Raw genomic sequence first — 25,894 nt, forward strand, 5'->3', positions numbered from 1 at the left:
TTGAAATATTCTCTTTATCAGGCAGGACAACGTGAAGACACTCTGGTGTCATTGTCGGCTTGAGTTGATCCTGGGTCTGGTGAGTGGTAAGGATCATGGGAATTTCCAACCTTCCTTGTCATCATTGCTGGCAAGACTGGTGACAACTGTCTCTTTTATATATGGGGTCTCCTTGTTCTTCTATGGTTATTCACTTTTAACTCTCCTCATCATGTACAGACAATAAATAAGCTTTGAAGCACAACTCAGAACTTGAGGTTCTGAGTCAAGCTCTGCTGCTTGCAATAGATAGATGTAGATTGCCAGGAATCTGGATTCTCACTGGTTTAGTATGTAGAGAGTCAGCAAGGCTACTGCTGTGTTTATGTTGGTGCGAAATGAATACTAATTCTAATAACTCCTCTAACATTTTGGAAAACATACCATGTACATTACTCAGTAAGTATCATCATCCTAGTTCACAGGAGAAGACAGTGAATTTAAGTAAGAGATCCCACATTTTCCACAATTCTACACTACTTTTTTCATTCAGAAGCTCATTTACAAGCTCTTTTAAATATCAATTCTATAACGTGGACAGGGATCTGGTTTCTGAAACTGCATTAGATTTGGTGTTGAATATTTCAGGGAGGGTTTTGTTGTTTTACTGCAGCTTGGGTTTAAGAAGGCAAATTGATAGTGCTCTCCCAACCATAATATCAATGAAATGACAGATATATATATGATATATACATGAAGTCCACCTGCTGGCCTGACCTGCCCAACCACTTCTTCCAGGATGAACCCTCCCACCTGAGGATCACTTTAGGCTCTACAGACCACTGCCACCCCGCCCCACACCCCCATCCTCCCCAGGAAACAAACACCACACCTCCTCCAGCTGCTGTGATCATTTATCAGTCTAGACTATTGCATAGAAATCACCTGAGGATCTTGTGAAAATGCAGATTCTGATTCAGAATCTAACAAGAGTTAACAAGCTCCCAGGTGACACTAGTGCTACGGTTTCTGCACCAGACGTTGAGTAGCAACGGTCTAGACAAGATTTTCTAAATTGGCTTCCCTGACACTCTTTAAATTAAAAACAACAACAGCAGCAAATATACATAAACTGAAAAAGTTATTCCTAAACCTTTCCTCAAAATACACTGTTATAAATCCGAGGAAGTTTTATGTTGACATCGGTAACTATCTTTGAATGCTACTCTTTCCATGGCTCTCTTATGATTCAAAGTTTCAATTTCTTAGATAAGAGAGTGAATTTAACTACATTCCTTTTGCACTCTTAATACAATGTTTACAATTAATGTCCTGATTTGGCATGGAGTTGGGCAGGCTCTTTCTGGAGTCCTTGGCATGACAGAACACCAGTTTCAACTCATACGTTAATTGCCAAAGAGTTACAACGACTGCAGCACTTGCCCTGAAGTAAATTGTACCTGCTTTGCTCACTGAGTGAAAATCAAAATAATAAGACCCTATTCCTTCATCCTGGGCTCCACTAGAGACACAGAGCCCATGCCAGGGGGTGGGGCACTTTGGAAACTGGTGGACAGATGTAACTTTCAGGTCATGGCACAACTGATTAATTAGGAAAGAAAGAAAGGAAAAAGAGGCAGCAAGGCGGGTGGGGCAGGGAGGCGTTCACTTAAATCTCTGACCGTCCTGTGCTCTCCGCTGAAGGTGGAATCGCTGCAAGGAGCATCAGCCACCACCTCCAGGTTTAGTTTCTTGGCAGTCAGGGACAGCAAACAAAGCTATGTATCATGGGGTTTGGAGGCAGACCAAATGAAACAGGAATTTTGTCTCTGATGGATGTCTTTCGCAAGTTATTCACCTCCAGAACCTGTACAATGAGGGTAGTAGTATCTTCTGTCTAGGAGTCTGAGGGATTTATACAAGTGAGAAGATTATACAAAATGATGTATGTAAAAGATCCAGCAATGTAAGGCACAGGGTAGCCACTGTTGGTATTAATACTATCAAGCATTAATGAATGGGAGCTACTCTTCATATTAGTATTCATACTGTTAAGCCCTGCTAGGTATGTCTCAGCAGTCAGCAGCCACCCAGTCCAGTCTTGGGGTCTGTAATTTACCTCCCTCTTCCCACCTTGTCAGGAACTTGGGTGAAGTGGCCCTCCAGGCATTGAGGCCTGGTGGAGAGTGGGCTGGATATAGGGCCTCAATGAGGGACATGTCTGCAAGACAAGTGCTGTGTCATGCAGGTCTCAGCAAATTCCAAAAACCAAAATAAACCCAGACAAAGTTGGATATAGAATTGGTTCTTCCATGCAGACGAGATGTGTGCTTGCCTGGGGCAGCCCAGCTGTGTTTGAAGGTTTGAAGGCAGCTAGTCCCAGTCTCAGTTCTGCAATTTTTGTGATGTGTCACTTCCCTCCCACTTTCTTGTCATTGCCCATGGTTACTGAGACTGCAAAGGTAGTTCAAATCTACCCCCTGAATCAAATCTGGGTTCAAATCACGTCTCTTGCCATTTTTTCAGTTAGTTGACTTTGGGGACATCGTCTTTCTGAGCTTCATTCCGTTTCGTCAACCGTGAAACTGGCATCGTTTGCCTACCCTTCAATGTGGTTCATGACTAGAATTGCCAGATTAGCAAATAAAAATACAGGACACCCAGTTCAATCTGAATTTCAGATAAACAATAAATTATTTTTAGTATGAATTTATTTTGTAGGATACCCAATTAAATTTGATAATTTTGCAGTATAATATGTCCCAAATATTGCCTGGGACATACTTACACTAAAAGAAAAAATTGTTCTTTATCCGAAATTCAATTTTAACTGGGTATCCTGTAATTTATCTGGCAACCCTACTAATGACAATTAAATATGTGAGAATGTTTAGCACAAAGAAGATACTGAAGTGACTCTCTCTGTATTCCCACAGAGCTCTGTACATACTTATTTCAGGTCCTCAAGGACAGCGAAAGAGAAAGAGAGAGGAAGAGGGAAAGGAGACAGACTAGAAAAGGTACTTTGAAGGAGGTAGTATCTGCTCTGGCGTTAAAGCACAAGCAGGAATCTATCAGGTTTGAAAGCAGCATAGAGCGTGTTTATCAGGCTTAGAAGGCAGCACAGAGCATAACGTACAGTTGTGGCAGATGAGCTAAGGACCATAAAGCAGCTAAGGACTGCAATAAAGCCTGAACATTATCTTGGGATCAGTGGAGAATCACTAATCTTTTTTTCCAGGGGAGTGATTTGATCAGATTTAGGTTTTAGAACGATAGCTCTGGCAATGTTGTGAGGGATTGTACAGAGGTCGTGTTGGGGAGTAGGGAGGAGGAAGGGGTGCTGAACAGGTGAAGGCTTGAACCACGTCCATGGCAGTGAATGGAGAGAAATGGACAGATTCAAGAGACATTACAGATGTTGAATGACAGGATTTTGTGAGAAGCTGAATGTGAAGATGGAGAGAGGAGTCAAGAGTCTACTGAAACGCAGTTTACGTGAGAATGTTCAGAGAGAGGAAGAACACAGAAGAAAGTGGCATCATGGAAGCTGAGGCAGAAAGATTGGAGGGAAGATGGTGAACAGTGTCACATACTGCAAAGGTAAAGGAAAATGAGGATTGGAAGGGGAAAGTGGTCCTTGAAGTCCACTGACCTTGGCAGTTATAATGGAGGTCACTATTGACATTTGCATGAAATGTTTTAGAAACAGTGGAATATACGAGAGGCAAATAGGAGAGAAATGAAGGTCTACCCTTTCAAGAAATTTACAGGTGAAAAGAGAAATCACTTGAGGGGGACCATGGTCTGTGGAAAGTTTTTGGTTTGTGTTTTAGTATGTGCAGAAAAAGAGCAATTTGTATAAAGGAGGCAAAGAATCCAGTAGAGAAGGATGGAGACTAAAGATAAAGGAGAATGAGAAGATAAGCAATGACCAAGCTCCCTTAGAAGACAGGTGATAAGAGCACTAATAACACAGGTGAAAACAGGTAAGGATACTTTTTTCCTCAATAGAAAGGAAGAATGTAGACTTAGTAGACACATGGGTGTCTAGAGGTACCGAGAAAAGAAGCTGAGGGAATTCATGATTTGATGGTCTCCATTTTCTTTGGGAGTTAGTGATAAACTGAGAGAAGAAGAAGTCTACAGACTATAAGTCTTCTAAAGTCAATATAAAAGTTTAGTGGAAGAGAGGTGGTAGCAGTACAGGCATAGGAGGTTGTGACAGAAAAGGAGTTTATGACAGAGGTTTTTTTTTAACTATTATAAAATACACATAACATAGGGGACTGGCCCCGTGGCCAAGTGGTTGGGTTTGCGTGCTCTGCTTCGGCGGCCAAGGGTTTCGCCAGTTCAGATCCTGGGCGCAGACATGGCACCTCTCATCAGGCCATGCTGAGGTGGCGTCCCACATGCCACAACCAGAGGCACTCACAACTAGAAACTACAACTATGTACTGGGGGGCTTTGGGGTGAAGAATTAAAAAAAAAAAAAAAGATTGGCAACAGTTGTTAGCTAAGGTGCCAATCTTGAAAAAAAAGAAAAACACATAACATAAAATTTACGTTGTTGACTTAAAAAATTTAGAGGAGCATTTCAGGGGGTAAATACTGGATTGTGACCTAGTGTGTGAATTCCTGAAATGGAACTGAACATCCATAAAGTCAAGGTGAGGAATTATGAAACTCAGTGAAGGAGAGCATTGTTGAAGGAAGGTAGTAGAACAATGAATTGAAAAGGGCAAGGCAGAGCCAAGATTATACTAACCCTGTTTCCCAGTCTAAGGATAAGGGTGTAGAAGTTAGTGGGAGAAAGAGTAGACTCCACTTGATACTCAGGACGGAAATCTTCATGAAGGGAGAAACTTCAGTTCTTCTGTTACAGTGAGGAGATGGCAGCATTTTAGGAAAGCGCTAAATTTCTAGAGATTTCTTGGAAATTAATTTGTGGTTTGAGAACATAATAGGAAGCTTTAAGGAGAGAATTAGTGGGAGGAAGCCAGGAAATGTGTCGAACTGAAGTGGGTAATGATAATCCTATGTAAGAAATTAAGTAACAGGGTAGGAAGTGTTATGGGCTGTGACTCTGGTCAAGAGATGAGGGAGGCAGGGTGTTGAGAGCTAGACTTGAATGGGACAAACTAGGCTCAGGTTTCACCTGGTATCAAGTTGCTTTTTGTCTTTGCAAACTCTCCATCTTCTGTCTTGACAGAACTGCAAACCCTCTGGGAGCCAGGGACATAATATGCTGAGTTTGTGCTGTAGATTATTGGTTCTTTGGTGACTTTGGCATTTTATTGAGACTTTGGTGGTTTAAAAAGGTGGGGTGGTATTGTTTGGAAATTAAAATAATTTAATCCTACTGGAAATTAACTCTACCTCAACCAATTTCTTGGTTTTCATGAGGAGAGAGGGGATTAAGACAGTCATGGACACCATGAAAATTTTTTCTCAGTTTTTTTTTTTGCTACATTTTTCCGCATATAAAAGAACCACTTACCCCTAATAGAAAGTCTGAACATTTTAAAGAAGTAAAGCAAACAAAGAAACAAACAAAACCTTCCTAAGTCTAGCATCCGAAATCAACCACCTCTAACATTTTGGCGTATTTCCATCTCATGATTTCTTTTCCTTCCCCTCCTTTATGTAAGGAGAATCACAAAAAAGATATATACCTGGCTTTATCATTTAGTATTTTATAGTAATCTAGTAAGATGTTTTTAAAGACTTGTTTGGATAGGTTGGATCTATTTTTCTAGATTTATTCTAGAGTTCATTCTGGGTGTCTTCTAGAATCTGAACCTGGTGAAGGACCCTCTCTAGAATCTTCCTCCGCATGCCTTATAGTCTGCCTCAAAATGCCTTATTTCCTAAATAGAACTTATGGAAGAACTACATTGCATGAGACACCTCATCATATGCTTCTTATTCTGGAGTCTACAAACACTGCTTGTGGATGACAGTGGTATGTGCACTGTACTGACACAATTCTTAACTGTGCAAACTTCTAAGATTTCTGAATAAAATTTATAGAATTATATGATCAAAATGTGTGCATGAAAGCCACTCTTTCTTTTGGTAGAGTGGCAGAAAGGTTAAATTTAAACAATACAAAATAGGGCCTTATATCCACCAGGTTCATTTTGACAAGGTAAAATAAACTATGATATGGGATTGAAGTGAATTTACTATTTAGAGTTCTAAAAAAATAAGAAATTCATAAATTTCACAGATATGTCAAAGGAAGTATTGATAAGTTCCCTTATTTCTACAAAAAAATAAACTGATAAAAGATATGGAATCCAATATACTTTCTAAAGAGAAATTTTTCATGATGACATACTTTTATAATGATATGATCAAAGAAAATTAAGATAGCTCTGAGGCTAATCAAGAGTCAGCACTGCTCAAAGGCCTCAGGGCTTTCCTAAGAACCCTGCCCAGGCCTAGCCGAGGTGGTTACTGTCCAGCAAGAACAGAACCTCCTAAACTCTTCCAGACCTGGGCACAATTGCTCAACCTACCTGGGGCTGGACTTCTCTGGACTGAAAAAGAAACATTTGTTTAAAAGGTTTTGAAAGGTGAAAGACCAATTGCATCAAAAATTTTGGTATTTGCTGCAGAGCCCTGTTATATGGGATATACTGAGCACAAGATACTAGGCAAGAGAAGTCACATAATGACTCACTAATCTAAAAATATATTGAATGAATCTTGCTCACTGGTAGAGATTCGAAATAACAATTCAGTTTAAGGAATAAAGAATAATACATTTATCACATTACATAATTTTTCTAGGATTACTTTAATCCCTCGGACTGAAATTATGAATTTGGACTCAAAGACTTCCTCCTCAATTAAAAGTTTTTTAAATTAAACTTCTCATTTTGAGCTATTGTAGATTCACAACCACTTGTAAGAAATAATACAGAGTGATCCTGTGTACACTCACCCAGTTTTCCCTAATGGTAACATCTTGCAAAAAACTATCATACAATATTACAACCAGGATAGTGACGTTGATACAATAAAGATACTGAACTTTTCCATCACCTCAAGGATCCTTCAGATTATTCATTTATAGCCTCACCCAGTTCCCTCTCACTCCTACCCCCTCCTTAACCCCTGGCAGTCACTAACCTGTTCTCTGTTTTTGTCATTTCTAGAATGTTATATAAATGGAAACATACAGTTTGCAACCTTTTGGAGATGATTGGCTTTTTCACAATCAGCACCACCCAGGTTGCTGCATAGGTCTCGAGTTCATTCCTTTTTATTGCTTAATGATATGGATATACCAAAGTTTGTTTCACCATCATCCATTGAAGGACATCTAGGTTGTTTCCAGTTTTGGCTATTATGAATAAAGATTGCCAAAAAAATTTGTGTACAGGTTTTTGTGTGGACGTAAGTATTTTATTTCTCTGGAATAAATTCCAGGAGTACAATTGCTGGGTTGTATGGAAGCCACATGTTTAGTTTTTAAAGAAACTGCCAGTGTCTTACAGAATGGCTATGCCATTTTACATTCCCACCAGCACTGTATGAGTGATCAAGCTTCTTTGCACTATGAGGGGGCCAAGATGGGGAGTATCCGACTTTAGAGAGGTAAGGCAACTTCCCCAAAGTCACAGGGCCAGTTAGTGGTGAGCCTAGAGAGGAACCTAGCCCACTGCATATCTACTTCAGAAGCTGTCTGTATTTTTCCATAGGACAAATAAAGTTAGTTTTAAAATAGTAATGTAAATGTACCAATAACTTGCAAATCTCCCGTTAGCATGGGAAAAAATTGTTGGGATAAATCCGTGTTGTCAAATTTCCTTGAGGTAAATTTTTAGTGAATCAGAGAAATTGTTCATCAGTTATATTTTATCTTAGAAGACAAAGACAGTACCCAGACTTAACAAAGCAAAGTGAGGTTATGTCATATAACTGTTTTTATTTTTAACATTATCTGTAAGTCACTCGAAGTGATAGAAGGGTTATTCTTCAAAGGTAGATTTCAGAGGCAATCTACTTATTTACAAATAAGGAGCAAGGGAGGATAGCACAGCAGGAATTCTTGCTTCAGAATTACTTTAATCCCTCAGACTGAAATTTTGAATTTGGAATCCTGAAATGGCATCCCAGTCATAGAATTCTAGATCCAGATGCTACCTCCAGATTTTGGCAGGGAAGATGTGTCTAAAAGGAAAAACAGCAATTAAGTTAGACCTAGGAGAACTGGGTAGCCTCAAAATAGCTAGTAGAGCTGAAGGCTTAAACGAGATAGTTCAGAGGATGAGGCACTGCCCGGTCTTCAAGGGTTCTTTCCCTTAATGCAATCTCTCTCACTTTGGGCGAATACCTATTAATTTACTAAAAGATGATTAGTTCACAACTGACTTGGAATTAAAGAGAAAACTTCTGGTTTTGAGTCAATCATCAGATATGAAATGAGTAGATATATGCAGAGAGAGCTCATTAAATGGTGACCAACTTGGTCATGAAAGCAGAAAACAACAAAACTATGCTTCTGCTGCTTCACCTCCAACTGACAGGGAGAGTAGAAGATGTTACTAGCTATAGTGAACATCTGTTACTTTTTGTCTACCCTGCATTCTTTCCTTTTGGAAGCTACACTCCTGGCTTTCTCATTCACATGGTTCTGTTGGGGCTGTCAATCAAGGGTCCTACTTCCCTGCCCTAGGATACCATAGGGCTGGGTAAGTGATTGGCGGAGGGAAAAGCATGTGATCCAAACAGATCCAATCTGAATCCCATGTTGAGTATTGATAACAAGAACCAGATAGTCTCTTTCCTTGTGAGACTCTAAGAGGTAAGAGCCATAGCCCAGAAGCCTACGGCTGCCAGAAGCCATGTTTCCCAGTCACAGGGGGACCCTGTAGAGAACGAAGCCAATCAGAGGAAAGCAGAAGTAAAAGATGAGCAGAGTAGGGCAAATATTTGGTCACCTCAATTGTTGTCCCAGCATCCAGTCCCTGAATCTTTTAGTTACATAAACCAATAAATCTTCTTTTAGCTTAAGCTAGAGTTCTAAGTTGATGATTTTCCTTTGAAGGAGCCCTGACTAACATCTAACTATAGGATTAGGAACTTTTGATCAAAAAATGTTCTAGACCAATCACAAACTGCATAACAATTTTTGCTGTGTAAATTTCTTTTGAATTCCCCTTCCGACCCCCAAAATAAATATATCTTACATGAGACAAAGTTGAAACTTGACAGAAAAAAATTAATTGATTGAACTCTATGCTTTCCTTTAAAGTAGGGTTTAGTCACAAAAGCAACAGATGCTCTCATACTGGATTTGTAAGAAGGAAAAACGCCAAAAGAACATTTCCCTAAAATGCCTGCTAATCAATTCAACAAGAGCCAAGACTCAAAGGGAATCTAAATTATTATTAGGTCCTATGAAACTAGTTTATGCATAAGGGATCAAAATAGAATAATTGTATTATAAATACATAATTACAAAAGCTGTGGCTGATCATGATTATCCAGTACATCCTGGGCTTTCAACACTATTGTAACACTATTGCATAGAGACTCGGAGAGAGGACAAAGACTCAGCCTGGCTTGTTTTTTTTTTTTTTTTTAAAGATTTTATTTTTTTCCTTTTTCTCCACAAAGCCCCCTGGTACATAGTTGTATATTCTTCGTTGTGGGTCCTTCTAGTTGTGGCATGTGGGACGCTGCCTCAGCGTGGTTTGATGAGCAGTGCCATGTCTGCGCCCAGGATTCGAACCAACGAAACACTGGGCCGCCTGCAGTGGAGCGCACGAACTTAACCACTCAGCCACGGGGCCAGCCCCTCACCCTGGCTTGTTTTGTTCCGTTTTGTTCTGAACAGTTTTATTGGGGTATGACTGACACATAATCAAGTACCTTATTTAAAGTGTACATCTGATAAGTTTGGGCATATACATAAACCTGTGATGCCATCACCACAACCACAACCACAACAAGCATGTTCATCTCCCCCGACATTTTCTGTTCCTATGTCCCTTTGTTGTCCCTCTCTCTCAAACCTCCCTGCTCACTCCTTCTGTCCTCCTAAGCAAACACTGATCTTCTTTCTGTCTTTATAGGTTAGCTTGTATTTTCCAGATTTCTATATAAATGGAATCATATAATATTACTCTCTTTTTTTGATCTAGCTTCTTTCACTGAGCATAATTATTTTTAACATTCATACATGTTGCATATATCAATAGGTCATTCCTTTTTATTGTTGAGTAGTATTCCATTGCATGAACATACCACAAATTGCTTGTTCTCAACTGACTTTTAAATGTTTGTTTTATAAGCATCCACTGAGGAATTACAAAAGTGCTAGGTGCACTAGCTTAGTAGTGCGGCATTTATTGTCCTGCGAAACAAGACTTTTTCAGTCCTTAGAAGAAAATGTCAATTAGTATCACCACATGGGATTTATAGTATTTATAGTTACTACTTAACAGATTCTCATGTTCTTTTCTTGAGAACATAGATACAATATTTAATTTATTAATGATGAAATTTAACCAAGTAAAAAAAAACCACATTAACTAGACATAAAAATCAACTGCTTTAGATGGACTTGGATCAAGAACTCAAAAAGATGTCACTAAAAATACCTGTGCTTTTATTTTACTTTTTAACTTGTGACCAAAATAAGCAAAAAGATTTTTCCTGAGGATTGGCAGCAGAGAACTGGCAATATCATCAACAACGCGGGTCTTCTGCAAATGGCTCTTAGATTGCCTTTCTCTTCCAGCATATCTTATACCAGACACTGGAGATAAAAAAGGATAGGTCAACAAATGCTAACACCAAGACACACTGCAGCCTTTCAGCCTTCCATTAACATTGCATTACTACTTTAAAAGCAACTCAAATAACAATGTTCATGTCTGTTCAATCAAAGTCTGTATATCTGCCAATGAGATTTTGGTAAGAAACTTAGGAGGGTAAGATTGCCATTTGGAAATGGTCCCTAGTTATTTTCTTTATTGAAACACCTGTTTTTATTTAAAATACCCCTATAAATTTATTCACACCTTATTTTCTAAAGAAAATATTTACCCATATATTTATTTACTCTCTCAATACCTGGGTCAGTAAGGCCTTAATGCTGTTTCTTGACCTATCCCTTTTTTCATGTTACTCAATACATTTTTTAAACAAGTATCACTTGCTTAATAGGTTTAACTTATAAAGCATTTATTACTGAAAACTTGGAAAATGCAGAAATGTAGAAAGGAAAAAAATCACACATATTTTTGCCACTCAGTACCAATCATTGTTAACATTCTGGAGCATCTTTTCCCAGGTCTTCTTTCATAAAGTGCTTTAATTGTACAAGTTTCTAAGTGGGGATACTCAATGCATTTTTCCTTCAGTGGCATTTAAGGGAAGAGGTGCTATCATTCCCATTCACTCACTTTCAACTTTTCCATCTCTTTCTTCCATATTATTCTCTCTTTCTCAATTGCATTCCTTTCTTTCTCTTTTCTCTGTTTTTCTTCCCTGTCTCTATCTTTAGGTGACACCAACAGGCTTGAGGCATTGTTTTGTCACACTGACATTTCAGGACAAAGATACTGATTATGATTATGCCATTGGAAATCAAGACTTGTGATCCACCATGGAAGAAAATGAGCACAACAAGAGAAAGACTTCAGATACAGGAACTATTAGGAAAACAATGTTTATACTGTTTTTAAAAAATGAAAAAGGAGTATAAACATATCTGTAGGAAATAGGAAGGTATAAAAAGTTACCTAGGATAATTTAAAAAGCAACAAATAAAATTCTAAAAGTAACTAAAATAATCTCAATTAAAAATTCAATAGATATGAACAGTGTACAAGACACTAAGAGAATAAGTGAACTGGAAGATAGAGCAGAAGAAATTATCCAAAATGTGACTTGGAGAGAGAATAATGGAAAATACAGGAGATATTGTTTTAATTTCTAGAGGGACAATTAAAATTACATAAATAGAATATATTACTTTCAAATAAGTAAGGGGCAAAATGGAATAAAATATAAAACAAAAAAAGGCAACAAAAGGAAAAAAAATAAACATAGAAAATGAGCGACAACTAGAAAGCCCAAAAAAGATTATAGATTTAAAATCAAACATATAAGTATTTACATTATATGTAAAAGGATTTAATGTTTCAGTTAAGACAAAAATTGTCAGACTGGATCAAAAAAGTTCAATTGTACACCACTAATAAGAATCATATTAAACATATAGATGCAGAAAGATAGAAAAGGAAACAGATGAAAAAAGTTATACCATGTTGATACTAATTAATATTACTTAGTTTAACTATATTAATGTTAGATAAATAGATCTTAAGGCAAGAAGCATTGCTAGGGAGAGAGAAACAGATCGCTTCAGGGAGTGACATCAAAATGGCAGAAGAGGCAGCTCCAAACTCCCAACTGCCAACAGAACCACCACAAATTAAGCAGAAATGATCAGAACCAACCTTGTCAGAACTCTGCAAAATAGTCAAAAGTTTACAGCAACTAAACAAATGCTGAATATAGAAACAGGCAACTTAAAAACAATAGGGAAGCTTTGTAGTTAAAAATACCTGCTCTTGTCTCACCCCCGCCCCAGCTCAGTGATAGTCTTTAAGAAAGCAGTCTGTGTTCCTAGATTGGGATTGTGGTTCCTCAGAACCAGGGCAGACCTTTTCAACAATTATTGTATAGTTATGTTCTACCCTGTCTTGGGGATATCTGAAGGATTGAGGCAAGATGCTTGTCTGTTTCACGTAATTGGGAACTTACCCTGGATAGAAAAACAGCAGGTGCTGCTCAAAAACACTGGATGGCAGACAAACAACCTGCAGCTGCCTGTTGCAAAAGATTATGACTCAGACACACAACAGATTACCTAAAGACTTGGAGGAAAAGTCAGGAGAAAATTTCCGTGGGAAACTAGAGCAATCAAAAGTACTTATGTATACAGGGGAATTTAGAAAGTCACACACATGCCCAGGGCAAGCATGCTCAGTAAAGACCTGAGAAGACTGTCATCTTTCAACTCAGGGTGACCCCTAGAGTTCAGTACCAGTCTCGCTAAGTGCTGAAGAAGTGTCCCAGCACACAGCCCCCCTGCAAAGAGTAGGTTGGTTTTCATTGTTGTATTAACTCTGGCAATCAAGGAAATCTCTGTCAAAACATTAGCTGGACAAAAGCTATGGAACAGAGATATCAGTAACCCACAGAACAATGAATATAGTCTCTATGCTGTGGTGGGGAGGGGCGGTTGGGAAAAGTCACTGCACAAAAGGACTACTACAGACTGCAATTTTTTAAAAAAGCAGCAAACCCTGTGGAAAGGGGAGAATCTGATTTCCAAGGTTACCACATTATAATATTCAAATATCCTCTTTTCAACAACAAAAAACACATAAGGCATACAAAACAAAATTTAAAGTATGGCCCATACAAAGGAATAAAATAAAACAACAGAAACCATCTCTGAGGAAGTCCAGACATTGGACTTACTAGACGAAGGCTTTATAAAAACTGTTAAATATGCTCAAAGAGCTAAAGTAAAACATGGACAAAGACCTAACAAAAATCAGGAAAATAGATGAACAGGATGAGATTATTGATGAGGAAAGATAAATTTTAAAAGGACCATTCCATAAAATCAGGAAGACAAGGATGTCCAATTTCACCACTTTTATTCAACATAGTGTTGGAAATTCTAGCCAGAGCAATTAGGCAAGAAAAAGAAATGAAAGACATCCAAATTGGAAAGGAAGAAGTAAAATTATCTCTGTTTATAGATAACACAACCTTATATGTAGAAAACCCTAAAGATTCTACAGAAAAACTGTTACAACTAATAAATGAATTCAGAAGAGTTTCAGGATAGAAAGGGAATACACAAAAATCAGTTGCATTTCTATAAACTAACAATGAGCAATCCAAAAAGGAAATTAAGAAATCAATTCCATTTACAGTAGCATCAAAAATAATAAAACACTTTGGAATAAACTTTGCCAAGGAGCCAAAAAGACTTGTACCCAGAAACTATAAAATATTGGTGAAAGAAATTAAAGAGGACATAAACAAATGGAAAGGCACCCATGTTCATGGATTGGAAGGCTTCAACATTGTTAAGATGTTGATGCTCCCCAAAGTGATCTACAGACTAAATGCAATCCCTATCAAAATCTCAGCAATGTTTTTGCAGAAATAGAAAAACCCATCCTTAAATTCGCATGGGATATCAAGGAACCCTGAATAACCAAAACAGTCATGAAAAAGCATAAATTTGGAGGACTGACAGTTCCAGATTTTAAAACTTACTACAAAAATACAGTAATGAAAACTGTGATACTGGCATGAAGGCAGACATGTAGACCAATATAATAGAATAGATAACCCAAAAATAAAGCTTCATATATACGTCAAATATTGGGTGTCAAGATGACTCAATGTGGAAAGATAGTCTTTCCAACAAATTGTGCTAGGAAACTTGACATCCATATACAAAAGAATGAAGTTGGAAGTTTCCCTACACCATATACAAAAAAGGAACTCAAAATGGATCAAAAACCTAAAGTGTAAGAGCTAAAACTATAAAATATCTAGAAGGAAAACTTCTAGGGGAGGTCTTCTCTAGAAATAGGGGAAATTTTCATGACATTGGATTTGACGATGATTTCTTGGATATGACCAAAAGCATAGGCAGCAAAGAAAGATATCTGTATAAAATGTTCATGGTAGCATTACTCACAACAGCTGAAAGGTGGAACCCCAAGTGTCCATGAATGAATGCATGGATAAAGAAAATATGGTACATACATGCACTGGAATATTATTCAGCCTTAAAAAGGAAAGAAATTCTGACACATGCTACAACATGAATGAACCTTGAGGACATTATGCTGAGTGAAATAAGCCAGGTACAAAAAGACAAATATTATAAGATTCTACTTATTTAAAGTACCTCGAGTAGTCAAATTCATAGAGACAGAAAGTAGACCAGTGGTTGCCAGGGGCTAGAGGAGGCAGAATGCGGAGTTAGTGTTTAAAGAATATTGAGTTTCAGTTTAGGAAGATGAAAATGATCTGTAAACGGATGGTGGTGATGGCTGCATAACAATGTGAATGCACTTAATGCCTCAGAACTGTACACTTAAAAATGGTTAAAATGATAAATTTTATGTTACATATATTTTACTCCAATAAAAAAATGGAACAACATAAATACAAGAGCTAAAACCATAAAAAAAGTTAGAAGAAAACATAAGCATAATTTTTCTGACTAGGTTTTGACAATGGATTGTTAGATATGACACCAAAAGCACAAGTAACAAAAATAAAAATAGAGAGGGAGGATCCAAGATGGCGCCATGAGTAGTCCTCTTTGTCTCTCCCCCTTAGAGTCTACAATTATTTGGACACTCATCGCTTAACAAAGGATATCCAGATAGCATCTCAGGACGTCTGAGAGACCCACGCGACTATGCATCGGAAGGCGGACGGACTTCCCTCCAGGAGGATGTGGAGATAGGTGAAAACTCTCCGAACCCGACCGAACAGCCTAGTACCTGCAAGTGGCTTTCTTCCAACGGATGCCCCCAGAAGATCTACACACATCTAGGGCAGGAGCGAGCACACACCAGAGGAGCGACGGTGGAAACAGGTGACCAGAACCCTACCTAAACCCCCCGCAATTACTCCTAAATGCAGAGGGAAACTCTAGAGTTACACACCTGAGCCCTCAGGGAGAGTCTCGCCCCGCCATTGACGGGGAGATCCTGCCTAGTGTTCACGGCACCCGGAGGGTCCCAGAGAGAATCACAGAGGGTACAGCGGCCCCCCAGCTGCCACTGCCTGCACGGTGGGGAAAGGGATTGCCGGAGATCTCAGAGAGGACTGGGGCTGGGTGAAGCTCCGGAGGCCGGCTCCGCGCCCCGGAGCGGAAGCTCCAGAGTTCCGCCCTGGCAGCAGACAAAACTCTCTGTCTGCCATTAGCGGAGGGGCCACGCCCAGCATTCACAACTCTGGGAAAGTCCCAGAGAGAATCCCAGAGGGCGAGGTGACCCCCAGCTGCCGTTGCCCACCCCATGGGGCTAGGGATTGCCGGAGATGTCGGAGAGGACTGGGGCTGGGTGAAGCTCCAGAGGCCGGCTCCACGCCCCGGAGGGGAAGCTCCAGAGTTCCGCCCAGGCAGCAGACAAAACTCTCTGTCTGCCATTAGCGGAGGGGCCACGCCCAGCATCCACAACACCAGGAGGGTCCTGGAGAGGAGAATATCAGGCAGGGCAGCAGCTGACCAGCTACCACTGAAATCAGGATCTCCAGCTATCCCCCAGACAGGGCAAAGGGCTCCCCGAGTTCCTGGGGAACAGGACTGGGGCTGGGTGGAGTTCCAGCGACCTAGGGGGAAACCCTACAGGCTCACAGCAGCCTCAGGGAAAGCCTCTGCACAGCACTAGTAGAGAGCACCCATCCGGGAGCCACAAGGCTGGAAGACCCCAGGACAAAAGTAGCATAGCTAGGTGAGCTAACCACAGACTGTAGAAGATGCCAATAGCTCTGCTGCGACCCATAGTGGACAAGTGAGATTTTGTGGGTGCCGACAGTGACGGAGCGGCAAATATAAGTGATCCTACCCCTGGCCGCTGGAAAAGCCCATAACACTGTTGCAGACCCCAAGGAGGGAGCATGTCTAGGTGGGCTGCAACAGTAGGCACCAGCAGCCTGAAGCCCCTCCGTGATGGCCCCCACGGCAGAAGAGGGAATCCAAAGGACCACTGTGACTACGAGGAGGGGCCCAGGCCCAGTTAGCAACTGCGGATAGGGTTCCTGGTTGGTGCAGTATAAACAGCGGCTCCCCCACCACACCAGCAGAAACAAGGGGAAGGAGCAACTAAACTCTATCTCTATGTGGAGGCACAAATCTACAACATCAAGCAACATGAAAAAATACATTAAATCTCCAGAACAGAAGGAAAATAACAAATACACAGAAAACAATCCCAAAGAAAATGAGATATATAACCTAAATGACGATGACTTCAAAACAGCCATCATTAAAATACTCAATGAGTTAAGAGAGAATTCAGATAGACAACTCAACGAGTTCAGGAGCTATGTCACAAAAGAGTTTGATACGATAAAGAAGAACCAAACAGAAATACTGGAAATGAAGAACACAATAGAGGAGATTAAGAAAAATCTAGATGCACTGAACAGTAGGGCCGATAATATGGAGGAAAGAATTAGCAACTTGGAAGATGGGAATATAGAAATGCTGTAGGCAGAGGAGGAGAGAGAAGTGAGACTAAAAAGAAATGAAGAAACTCTCCGAGAATTATCAGACACAATTAGGAGATGCAACATAAGGATTATAGGTATACCAGAGGGAGAAGAGAAGGAGAAAGGTGCAGAAAGCCTATTCAAAGAAATAATGGCTGAGAACTTCCCAAATCTGGTGAGAGAGATGGATCTTCAGGTGACAGAAGCCAATAGATCTCCAAATTTTATCAATGCAAGAAGACCAACTCCACGCCATATAGTAGTGAAGCAAGCAAAAGTCAACGACAAGGAGAAAATACTAAGGACAGCCAGGCAAAAGAAACTAACCTACAAAGGAACCCCCATCAGGCTATCAGCAGATTTCTCTGCAGAAACTTTACAGGCTAGAAGAGAGTGGAATGATATATTCAAAAATCTGAAGGACAAAAACCTACAGCTGAGAATTCTCTACCCAGCGAAAATATCCTTCAAATACGGTGGAGAAATAAAAACTTTCCCAGATAAACAAAAATTAAGGGAGTTCATTGCCACAAAACCTCCTCTTCAGGAAATCCTCAGGAAAACCCTCATTCCTGAAAAATCCAAAAAAGGAAAGGGGCTACAAAACCAAGAGCAGAGGAGATAAGCAGAAGGACAACAACAGAGAGTAGCAGCTCTTCATCAGAACAGATTAAACCATGGGACGAGAAACAAAGGAAATTGAAGAAAACCGGAAAACAAGACACAAAATGGTAGTGGTAGGCCCCCACATCTCAATAATCGCTCTAAACGCAAATGGATTGAACTCCCCAATCAAAAGACACAGAGTGGCAGGATGGATCAAAGAACAAGACCCAACAATATGCTGTCTCCAGGAAACACACCTCAGCCCCAAAGACAAACACAGACTCAGAGTGAAGGGATGGAGAACACTACTCCAAGCTAATAATGAACAAAAGAAAGCAGGTGTTGCTATACTAATATCAGACAAGGTAGACTTCAAAGCAAAACAGATAAAGAAAGACAAAGAGGGACAGTATATAATGATAAAAGGGACTCTCCACCAAGAAGACATAACACTTATAAATACATATGCACCCAACACAGGAGCACCAAAATTTGTAAAGCAACTCTTAAGAGAACTAAAAGAAGACATCAACAACAATACAATAATAGTAGGGGACCTCAACACACCATTAACACCAATGGACAGAACATCCAGACAGAAAATCAACAAGGAAATAATAGAATTAAATGAAAAATTAGACCAGATGGACTTAATAGATATATATAGAACACTTCATCCAAAAACAGCAGGTTACACATTCTTCTCAAGTGCACATGGAACATTCTCAAGGATTGACCATATTTTGGGAAACAAAGCAAACATCAATAAATACAAGAGAGTTGAAATAATATCAAGCATCTTTTCTGATCATAATGCTATGAAACTAGAAATCAACTACAAGAAAAAAGCAGAGAAAGGTGCAAAAATGTGGAGACTAAACAACACGCTTCCGAACAAACAATGGATCATTGAAGAAATTAAAGAAGAAATCAAATATTATCTGGAGACAAATGAAAATGAGAACACGACATACCAAATCATCTGGGATTCAGCAAAAGCAGTCCTAAGAGGGAAATTCATCGCAATACAGGCTCACCTCACTAAAACAAGAAAAAGCTCACATAAGCAACCTCAAACGACACCTAACAGAACTAGAAAAAGAAGAACAAACAAAGCCCAGAGTCAGTAGAAGGAGGGAAATAATAAAAATAAGAGCAGAAATAAACGATATTGAAACAAAAAAGACAATAGAAAGGATCAATGAAACAAAGAGTTGGTTCTTCGAAAAAATTAACAAAATCAAGAAACCTTTAGCCAGACTCACCAAGAAAAGAAGAGAGAAATTGCAAATAAATAAAATTAGGAATGAGAGAGGAGAAATCACAACAGATACCAATGAAATACAAGGGATCATAAGAGAATACTGTGAAAAACTATATGCCAACAAATTGAACAACCTGGAAGAAATGGACAACTTCCTAGACTCCTGCAACCTCCCCAAACTGAATCAGGAAGAAATGGAGAATCTGAATAGGCCAATCACAAGTAAGGAAATAGAAATGGTAATCCAAAACCTCTCCAAAAATAAGAGTCCAGGACCAGGCTTCTCTGGAGAATTCTACCAAACATTCAAAGAAGACTTAATACCTATTCTTCTCAAACTATTCCAGAAAATTGAGGAAGATGGAGTACTCCCTAACACATTCTATGAAGCCAACATCACTCTGATCCCCAAACCTGACAAGGACAACACAAAGAAGGAGAACTACAGGCCGATATCACTGATGAACATAGATGCAAAAATCGTCAACAAAATTCTGGCAAACCAAATACAGCAATACATTAAAAAGATTATACACCATGATCAAGTGGGATTTATACCAGGGACACAGGGATGGTTCAACATCCGCAAGTCAATCAACGTGATACACTACATCAACAAAATGAAAAACAAAAACCACACGATCATCTCAATAGATGCAGAGAAAGCATTCGACAAGATCCAAAACCCATTTATGACAAAAACCCTCAATAAAATGGGTATAGAAGGAAAGTACCTCAACATAATAAAGGCCATATATGACAGACCCACAGCCAACATCATACTCAATGGACAAAAACTGAAAGCCATCCCTCTGAGGACAGGAACAAGACAAGGGTGCCCACTTTCACCACTCCTATTCAACATAGTACTGGAGGTGCTGGCCAGAGCAATTAGGCAGGAAAAAGAAATAAAAGGAATCCAAATAGGCAATGAAGAAGTAAAACTCTCGCTGTTTGCAAACGATATGATCTTATATATAGAAAACCCCAAAGAATCCATAGAAAAACTATTAGAAATAATCAACAACTACAGCAAAGTAGCAGGGTATAAAATCAACATACATAAATCAGTAGCATTTCTATACACTATCAATGAACTAACAGAAAAAGAACTCAAGAACTCAATCCCATTCACAATCGCAACGAAAAGAATAAAATACCTTGGGATAAACTTAACCAAGGAAGTGAAGGATATATACAATGAAAACTACAAGACTTTCTTGAAAGAAATTGACGACGACATAAAGCGATGGAAAGACATTCCATGCACATGGATTGGAAGAATAAACATAGTTAAAATGTCCATACTACCTAAAGCAATCTACAGATTCAATGCTATCCCAATCAGAATCCCAAGAACATTCTTCACAGAAACTGAACAAAGAATCCTAAAATTCATATGGGGCAACAAAAGACCGCGAACTGCTAAAGCAATCCTGAGCAAGAAAAACAAAGCCGGCGGAATCACAATCCCTGATTTCAAAACATACTACAAAGCTACAGTGATCAAAACAGCATGGTACTGGTACAAAAATAGGTCCACAGATCAATGGAACAGAATTGAAAGCCCAGAGATAAAACCACACATCTACGGACAACTAATCTTCAACAAAGGAGCAGAGGGCCTACAATGGAGAAAAGAAAGTCTCTTCAACAAATGGTGCTGGGAAAACTGGACAGCCACATGGAAAAGCTTGAAAATTGACCATTCTTTTTCACCACACACCAAAATAAACTCAAAATGGATCAAAGACCTAAAGATTAGGCCTGAAACAATAAGTCTTCTGGAAGAGAATGAGTACACTCTTTGACATCAGTTTCAAAAGAATCTTTTCGGACACTATAACTCCTCAGTTGAGGGAAACAATAGAAAGAATAAACAAATGGGACTTCATCAGACTAAAGAGCTTCTTTAAGGCAAGGGAAAACAGAATCGAAACAAAAAAACAGCTCACTAATTCGGAAAAAATATTTACAAGCCACTTATCCGACAAAGGGTTAATCTCCATAATATACAAATAACTCACACTGCTTAACAACAACAAAAAAAAACAACCCGATCAAAAACTGGGCAGAGGACATGAACAGACATTTCTCAAAAGAAGATATGAATATGGCCAATACACACATGAAAAGATGTTCATCATTGCTAATCATCAGGGAAATGCAAATCAAAACTACACTAAGATATCACCTTACACCCGTTAGATTGGCAAAAACATCCAAAACCAAGAGCAAGAAATGTTGGAGAGGTTGTGGAGAAAAAGGAACCCTCATACACTGTTGGTGGGAATGCAAACCGGTACAGCCACTATGGAAAACAGTATGGAGATTTCTCAAAAAGTTAAAAATAGAAATACCCTATGACCCAGCCATCCCATTACTAGGTATCTATCCTAAGAACCTGAAATCAGAAATCCCAAGAGTCCCTTGTACCCCTATGTTCATCGCAGCATTATTTACAATAGCCAAGACGTGGAACCAACCTACATGCCCAGAAACTGATGATTGGATAAAGAAGATATGGTATATATACACAATGGAATACTACTCAGCCATAAAAAAAGACAAAATTGGCCCATTCGCAGCAATGTGGATGGACCTTGAGGGTATTATGTTAAGCGAAATAAGCCAGTCAGAGAAAGACGAACTCTAAATGACTCCACTCATAGGTGGAAGTTAATATATTGACAAGGAGATCTGATCGGTGGTTACCAGGGAAAAGGGAGGGTGGGGGGCGGGCACAAAGGGGGAAGTGGTGTACCCAGAACATGACTAAAAATAATGTACAACTGAAATCTCACAAGGTTGTAATCTATCATAACATTAATAAAAAAAAATAAAAAAAATAAAAATAGATAAACTTGACTTCATCAAAATCAGAAACTTTTGTGCATCAAAGGACAATATCAAAAAGAGTGAAAAGACAACTACAGAATGGGAGAAAATATTTGCAAATTATATATCTGATAAAGCTTTCATATTCAGAATATATATATATATGTACAGAAGCAATTGGATATCCATAGGCTGAAAAGAAAAGAACCTTGATTAAACCTCACACCTTATCCAAAAATTAACTCAAAATGGATAATAAATTTAAACGTAAAATATAAAAGCATAAAACTTTTAGGAGAAAATCTTCAGGATCTAGGACTTGATGAAGAGTTCTTAGACTGGATACCAAAATATGATTCAAGAAAGGAAAATCTAATAAATTGAACTTGAACAAAATGAAAAACTTTTGCTAATCATCAGGGAAATGCAAATCAAAACTTCACTAAGATACCACTTTACGCCTGTTAAAATGGCTATGATCATTAAGACTAAAAATAACAAATGTTGGAGAGGGTGTGGAAAGAAGGGAACCCTCATACACGGCTGGTGGGAATGCAAACTGGTGCAGCCACTATGGAAAACAGTATGGAGATTTCTCAAAAAACTAAAAATAGGACTACCATATGACCCAGCTATCCCACTACTGGGTATCTACTCAAACAACTTGAAATCAATAATCCAAAGTAACGTATGCATCCCTATGTTCATTGCAACACTATTCACAATAGCCAAGACATGGAAGCAATCCAAGTGCCCATCAACTGATGATTGGATAAAGAAGATGTGGTATATATATACAATGGAATACTACTCAGCCATAAAAAAGACAAAATCATCCCATTTGCAACAACATGGATGGACCTGGAGGGAATTATGCTAAGTGAAATAAGCCAGACTGAGAAAGACAAACACCAGATAATTTCATTCATATGTGGAATATAACCAAACACATGGACAAAGAGAACAGTTCAGTGGTTATCAGGGGAATGGGGGTGGGGCGTGGGCATAGTGGGTGAAGGGGAGCACTTAGGTGGTGACAGACAAGAAATAACGTGCAACTGAAATTTCACAATGATGTGAACTATTACAAACTCAAAAAAAACAAAAAAAGCCCACACGCCCATTGCAACCATGTGTCCTTCTCACTCCCTTCTGGGCAGGACACCCAACTGCTGGGATTTGTAACAATCCAGGGCCTGGCCAGCTGGGACGTACGTTATCTCAATCAAAGAACAATTGCAATAGGTCTCATACACCACTGACACAGGGAATTATGATGTATGGAAGACTGACTTGATACCAAGACCAACTCAAAATACTGTGACATATCCTTTTCTGAAATATTTCAGAGGCCGGCCCTGTGGCCGAGTGGTTAAGTTCGCGTGCTGTGCTTTGGCAGCCCAGGGTTTCACTGGTTTGGATCCTAGGCGTGGACACGGCACCGCTTGTTAGGCCATGCTGAGGTGGCATCCCACATGCCACAAGTAGAAGGACTAACAACTAAAATATACAACTATGTGCCATGGGGATTTGGGGAGAAAAAGCAGGAAAAAAAAGATTGGCAACAGCGTTAGCTCAGGTGCCAATTTAAAAACAAATTATTTTAAACTTTTAGAATAAATCTCTAACTAAAATAACTCAATATAGATTACTCTTCCCTTATTTATACTTAAGACACACTGCTACTATAATGGTTTAAGCATGAATTTGGGAGTCAGAGAGGATCTAGGTTTGATTTGTGACCCATCACTTACTAGTGATATGATCTTGGGCAAGTAATTGGTCTATCTATTTTAAGTTAACTTACTATTGCTCCTGTAATAAATTACCACAAATTTAGTGGCTTAAAACAACAGAGGGTTTTTAAATCTCAAAAGCTCAAAACTGGGGCTAAAATCAAGGTATTGGCAGAACTACATTCCTTCTGCTCAGCTTCCTAATTTCAAGACCTGGCACTAGATATTCTCTATCATTTTAATTTTTGCTATTCTTACTTAGGATTCTGAATATGAAATCTATAGACACCTAGGTCATGAGACTCTTACATTTGCTGTGCTTTTCATGTGCTTGGAGGTTGGGGAAGGACTGTCTTGTTAAACAGGCAGATGCCTGGGCCCTACTGCTCCCTCCAATTCAGAAAGTCTGGGACCACGTTTGGGAATCTGCATTTCATAGGAGCATTCCAGGTATTCTGATGAAAACTGTAGCCCACGCTTTGAGCAAGACTGAGAGGGTTTACATGAGTGAGCCGTAGGGGATCTGTGAATCTCCAGAAATTTTTTACAATATTTTGTTTCTATATGTGTATTTGTATTTCTTTGAGGGGAGGTTTCATAACTTCCAACAGATTATTAAAGGAGTCTGTGGCAGAAAACTTTTTTAAAGCAATGCATTACAATGTTAAATATTTACCATGAATATATATTTGTGCTTGTTGAATAAAAGAAACCTTCCTCCATATTTGAGGAATAAAATGTGAACTCAGGGATATCAATCTCTTTTTTATAAAGAAATAAGTCTTCATTAATGGTAAACTTTGAAGTAGTCATTATAGAAAATAAAAACATAGGAAAATGTAAATGACAAGGAAACCATTAACCCACAACCCAGAAGCAATTACTGTTAATGTTTTGGCATATTTTCTTTAAGGTATTATTATTGAGAGTCTAATATATGCATTTTACTGTGTAAGGCACTCAGATATACAAAAAAAGGAAAATTTTTCAAATTGAGTAAGGACAATAGACACACACACATAAACCCTGAATTGCACACTTTAAGTTCTGGAATATTCGAGATTTAACATAAAGTAGGTAATATATACCTACACTGCTGGAGGAAAGGGTGGTTCCACACTTCCACCTGTCATGTTCATTTTAACAAGAAAAATACAAAACTAGTAGCTAGAAAAACCTTGGTTCTGGTCCCTCCTTCATCACTTCCTACTTGTATCATTCTAGACAAGTCACTTAATATTTCTGGGCTTCTGACCATTGACCTCATATAAGGATAATGGCATATAATCTCTCTGAAGGCCGGACACAGGACTGTATGATATCATGAGGTCCCATAAAAATATGTATATACAACATACATTATATACATATACATATATATAATTATTTATATTAGGCCATTTGGAAAATGCAGAGGAGTGTAAAGAAATAAAAAACAATCCATATTCTTACAACCCAGGGATAACAGCTCTTACCCAGGAATTTTTTTTCTCACACATAAAAACTCAAGCACCCATTTTGGCTTGGCATTGGATTAGAGACATGCAAAGTATGTCTAATAAAATGATACGTGCCCTACGTTGAATTTATATTTAAAAGTAAACATAGCATTAGGTCCAGAAGAAGTGAATATGTAAGTAAAGATACAAAACACAGCACTTATATTTATATAAGCAAAAGGTCAAATGCACTTTTTGTAGAAGTCACACACTTAGCAGCCTAATATTATTTTCCACGATATACATGCTTCACCATAAAATATGACAAAGAATGCCTTAGCATTCCCACCTCCTTTGATCTGTCATATCCACGGAAACAGAAAACTGGAAAATACAGAATTGACTTGTTGATTTGTATCTGTATTTAACCAAATGCTGGGCAAGGAGCATGCTCAATAAATACTTATTTGTATAGCCTTTTACCTCTTTAGCTAATCACATATCAGCTCCTATGAAACAAAACGAAAATAAAGTGAACCTTATGAACTCCAAAGCAGAGTCCAAAGTACTTGGAATGCTAACAAGAAAGCTTCAATATTAGGCAGCCAGAGTTAACAAGTGTATCAAACTGCCCATCACAGTAACCATCCCAGTTAAACAACAGTTAAGCAAAAGAACTCAGGGTGAAATTCTAGCTAAGACTGGTTCACAGTGGGATAAACAGTGGAAAAGATCTCTGAGAA

General features: G+C 38.8%; 1 protein-coding gene across 3 annotated transcripts in view; it reads left to right on the forward strand.

Annotated features, from left to right (window-relative positions):
• Positions 1 to 3,253: 3,253 nt before the first annotated feature.
• The window catches only part of CROT (carnitine O-octanoyltransferase), an 85,896-nt gene continuing 63,255 nt past the window's right edge, over positions 3,254 to 25,894 (forward strand). The window contains exon 1 of one of the 3 annotated variants that reach the window (XM_070265588.1): positions 3,254 to 3,582. In XM_070265588.1, coding sequence (XP_070121689.1) covers positions 3,555 to 3,582 — 28 coding nt within the window. In that variant the 5' untranslated portion in view covers positions 3,254 to 3,554. Of the gene's footprint in view, positions 3,583 to 15,626; positions 15,650 to 25,894 lie in introns of those variants that run through there. The other 2 variants (XM_070265585.1, XM_070265587.1) reach the window with 2 other exon arrangements.

Source organism: Equus caballus, chromosome 4, assembly GCF_041296265.1.
Source record: "Equus caballus isolate H_3958 breed thoroughbred chromosome 4, TB-T2T, whole genome shotgun sequence".
In the NCBI taxonomy this organism is placed as follows: domain Eukaryota; kingdom Metazoa; phylum Chordata; class Mammalia; order Perissodactyla; family Equidae; genus Equus; species Equus caballus.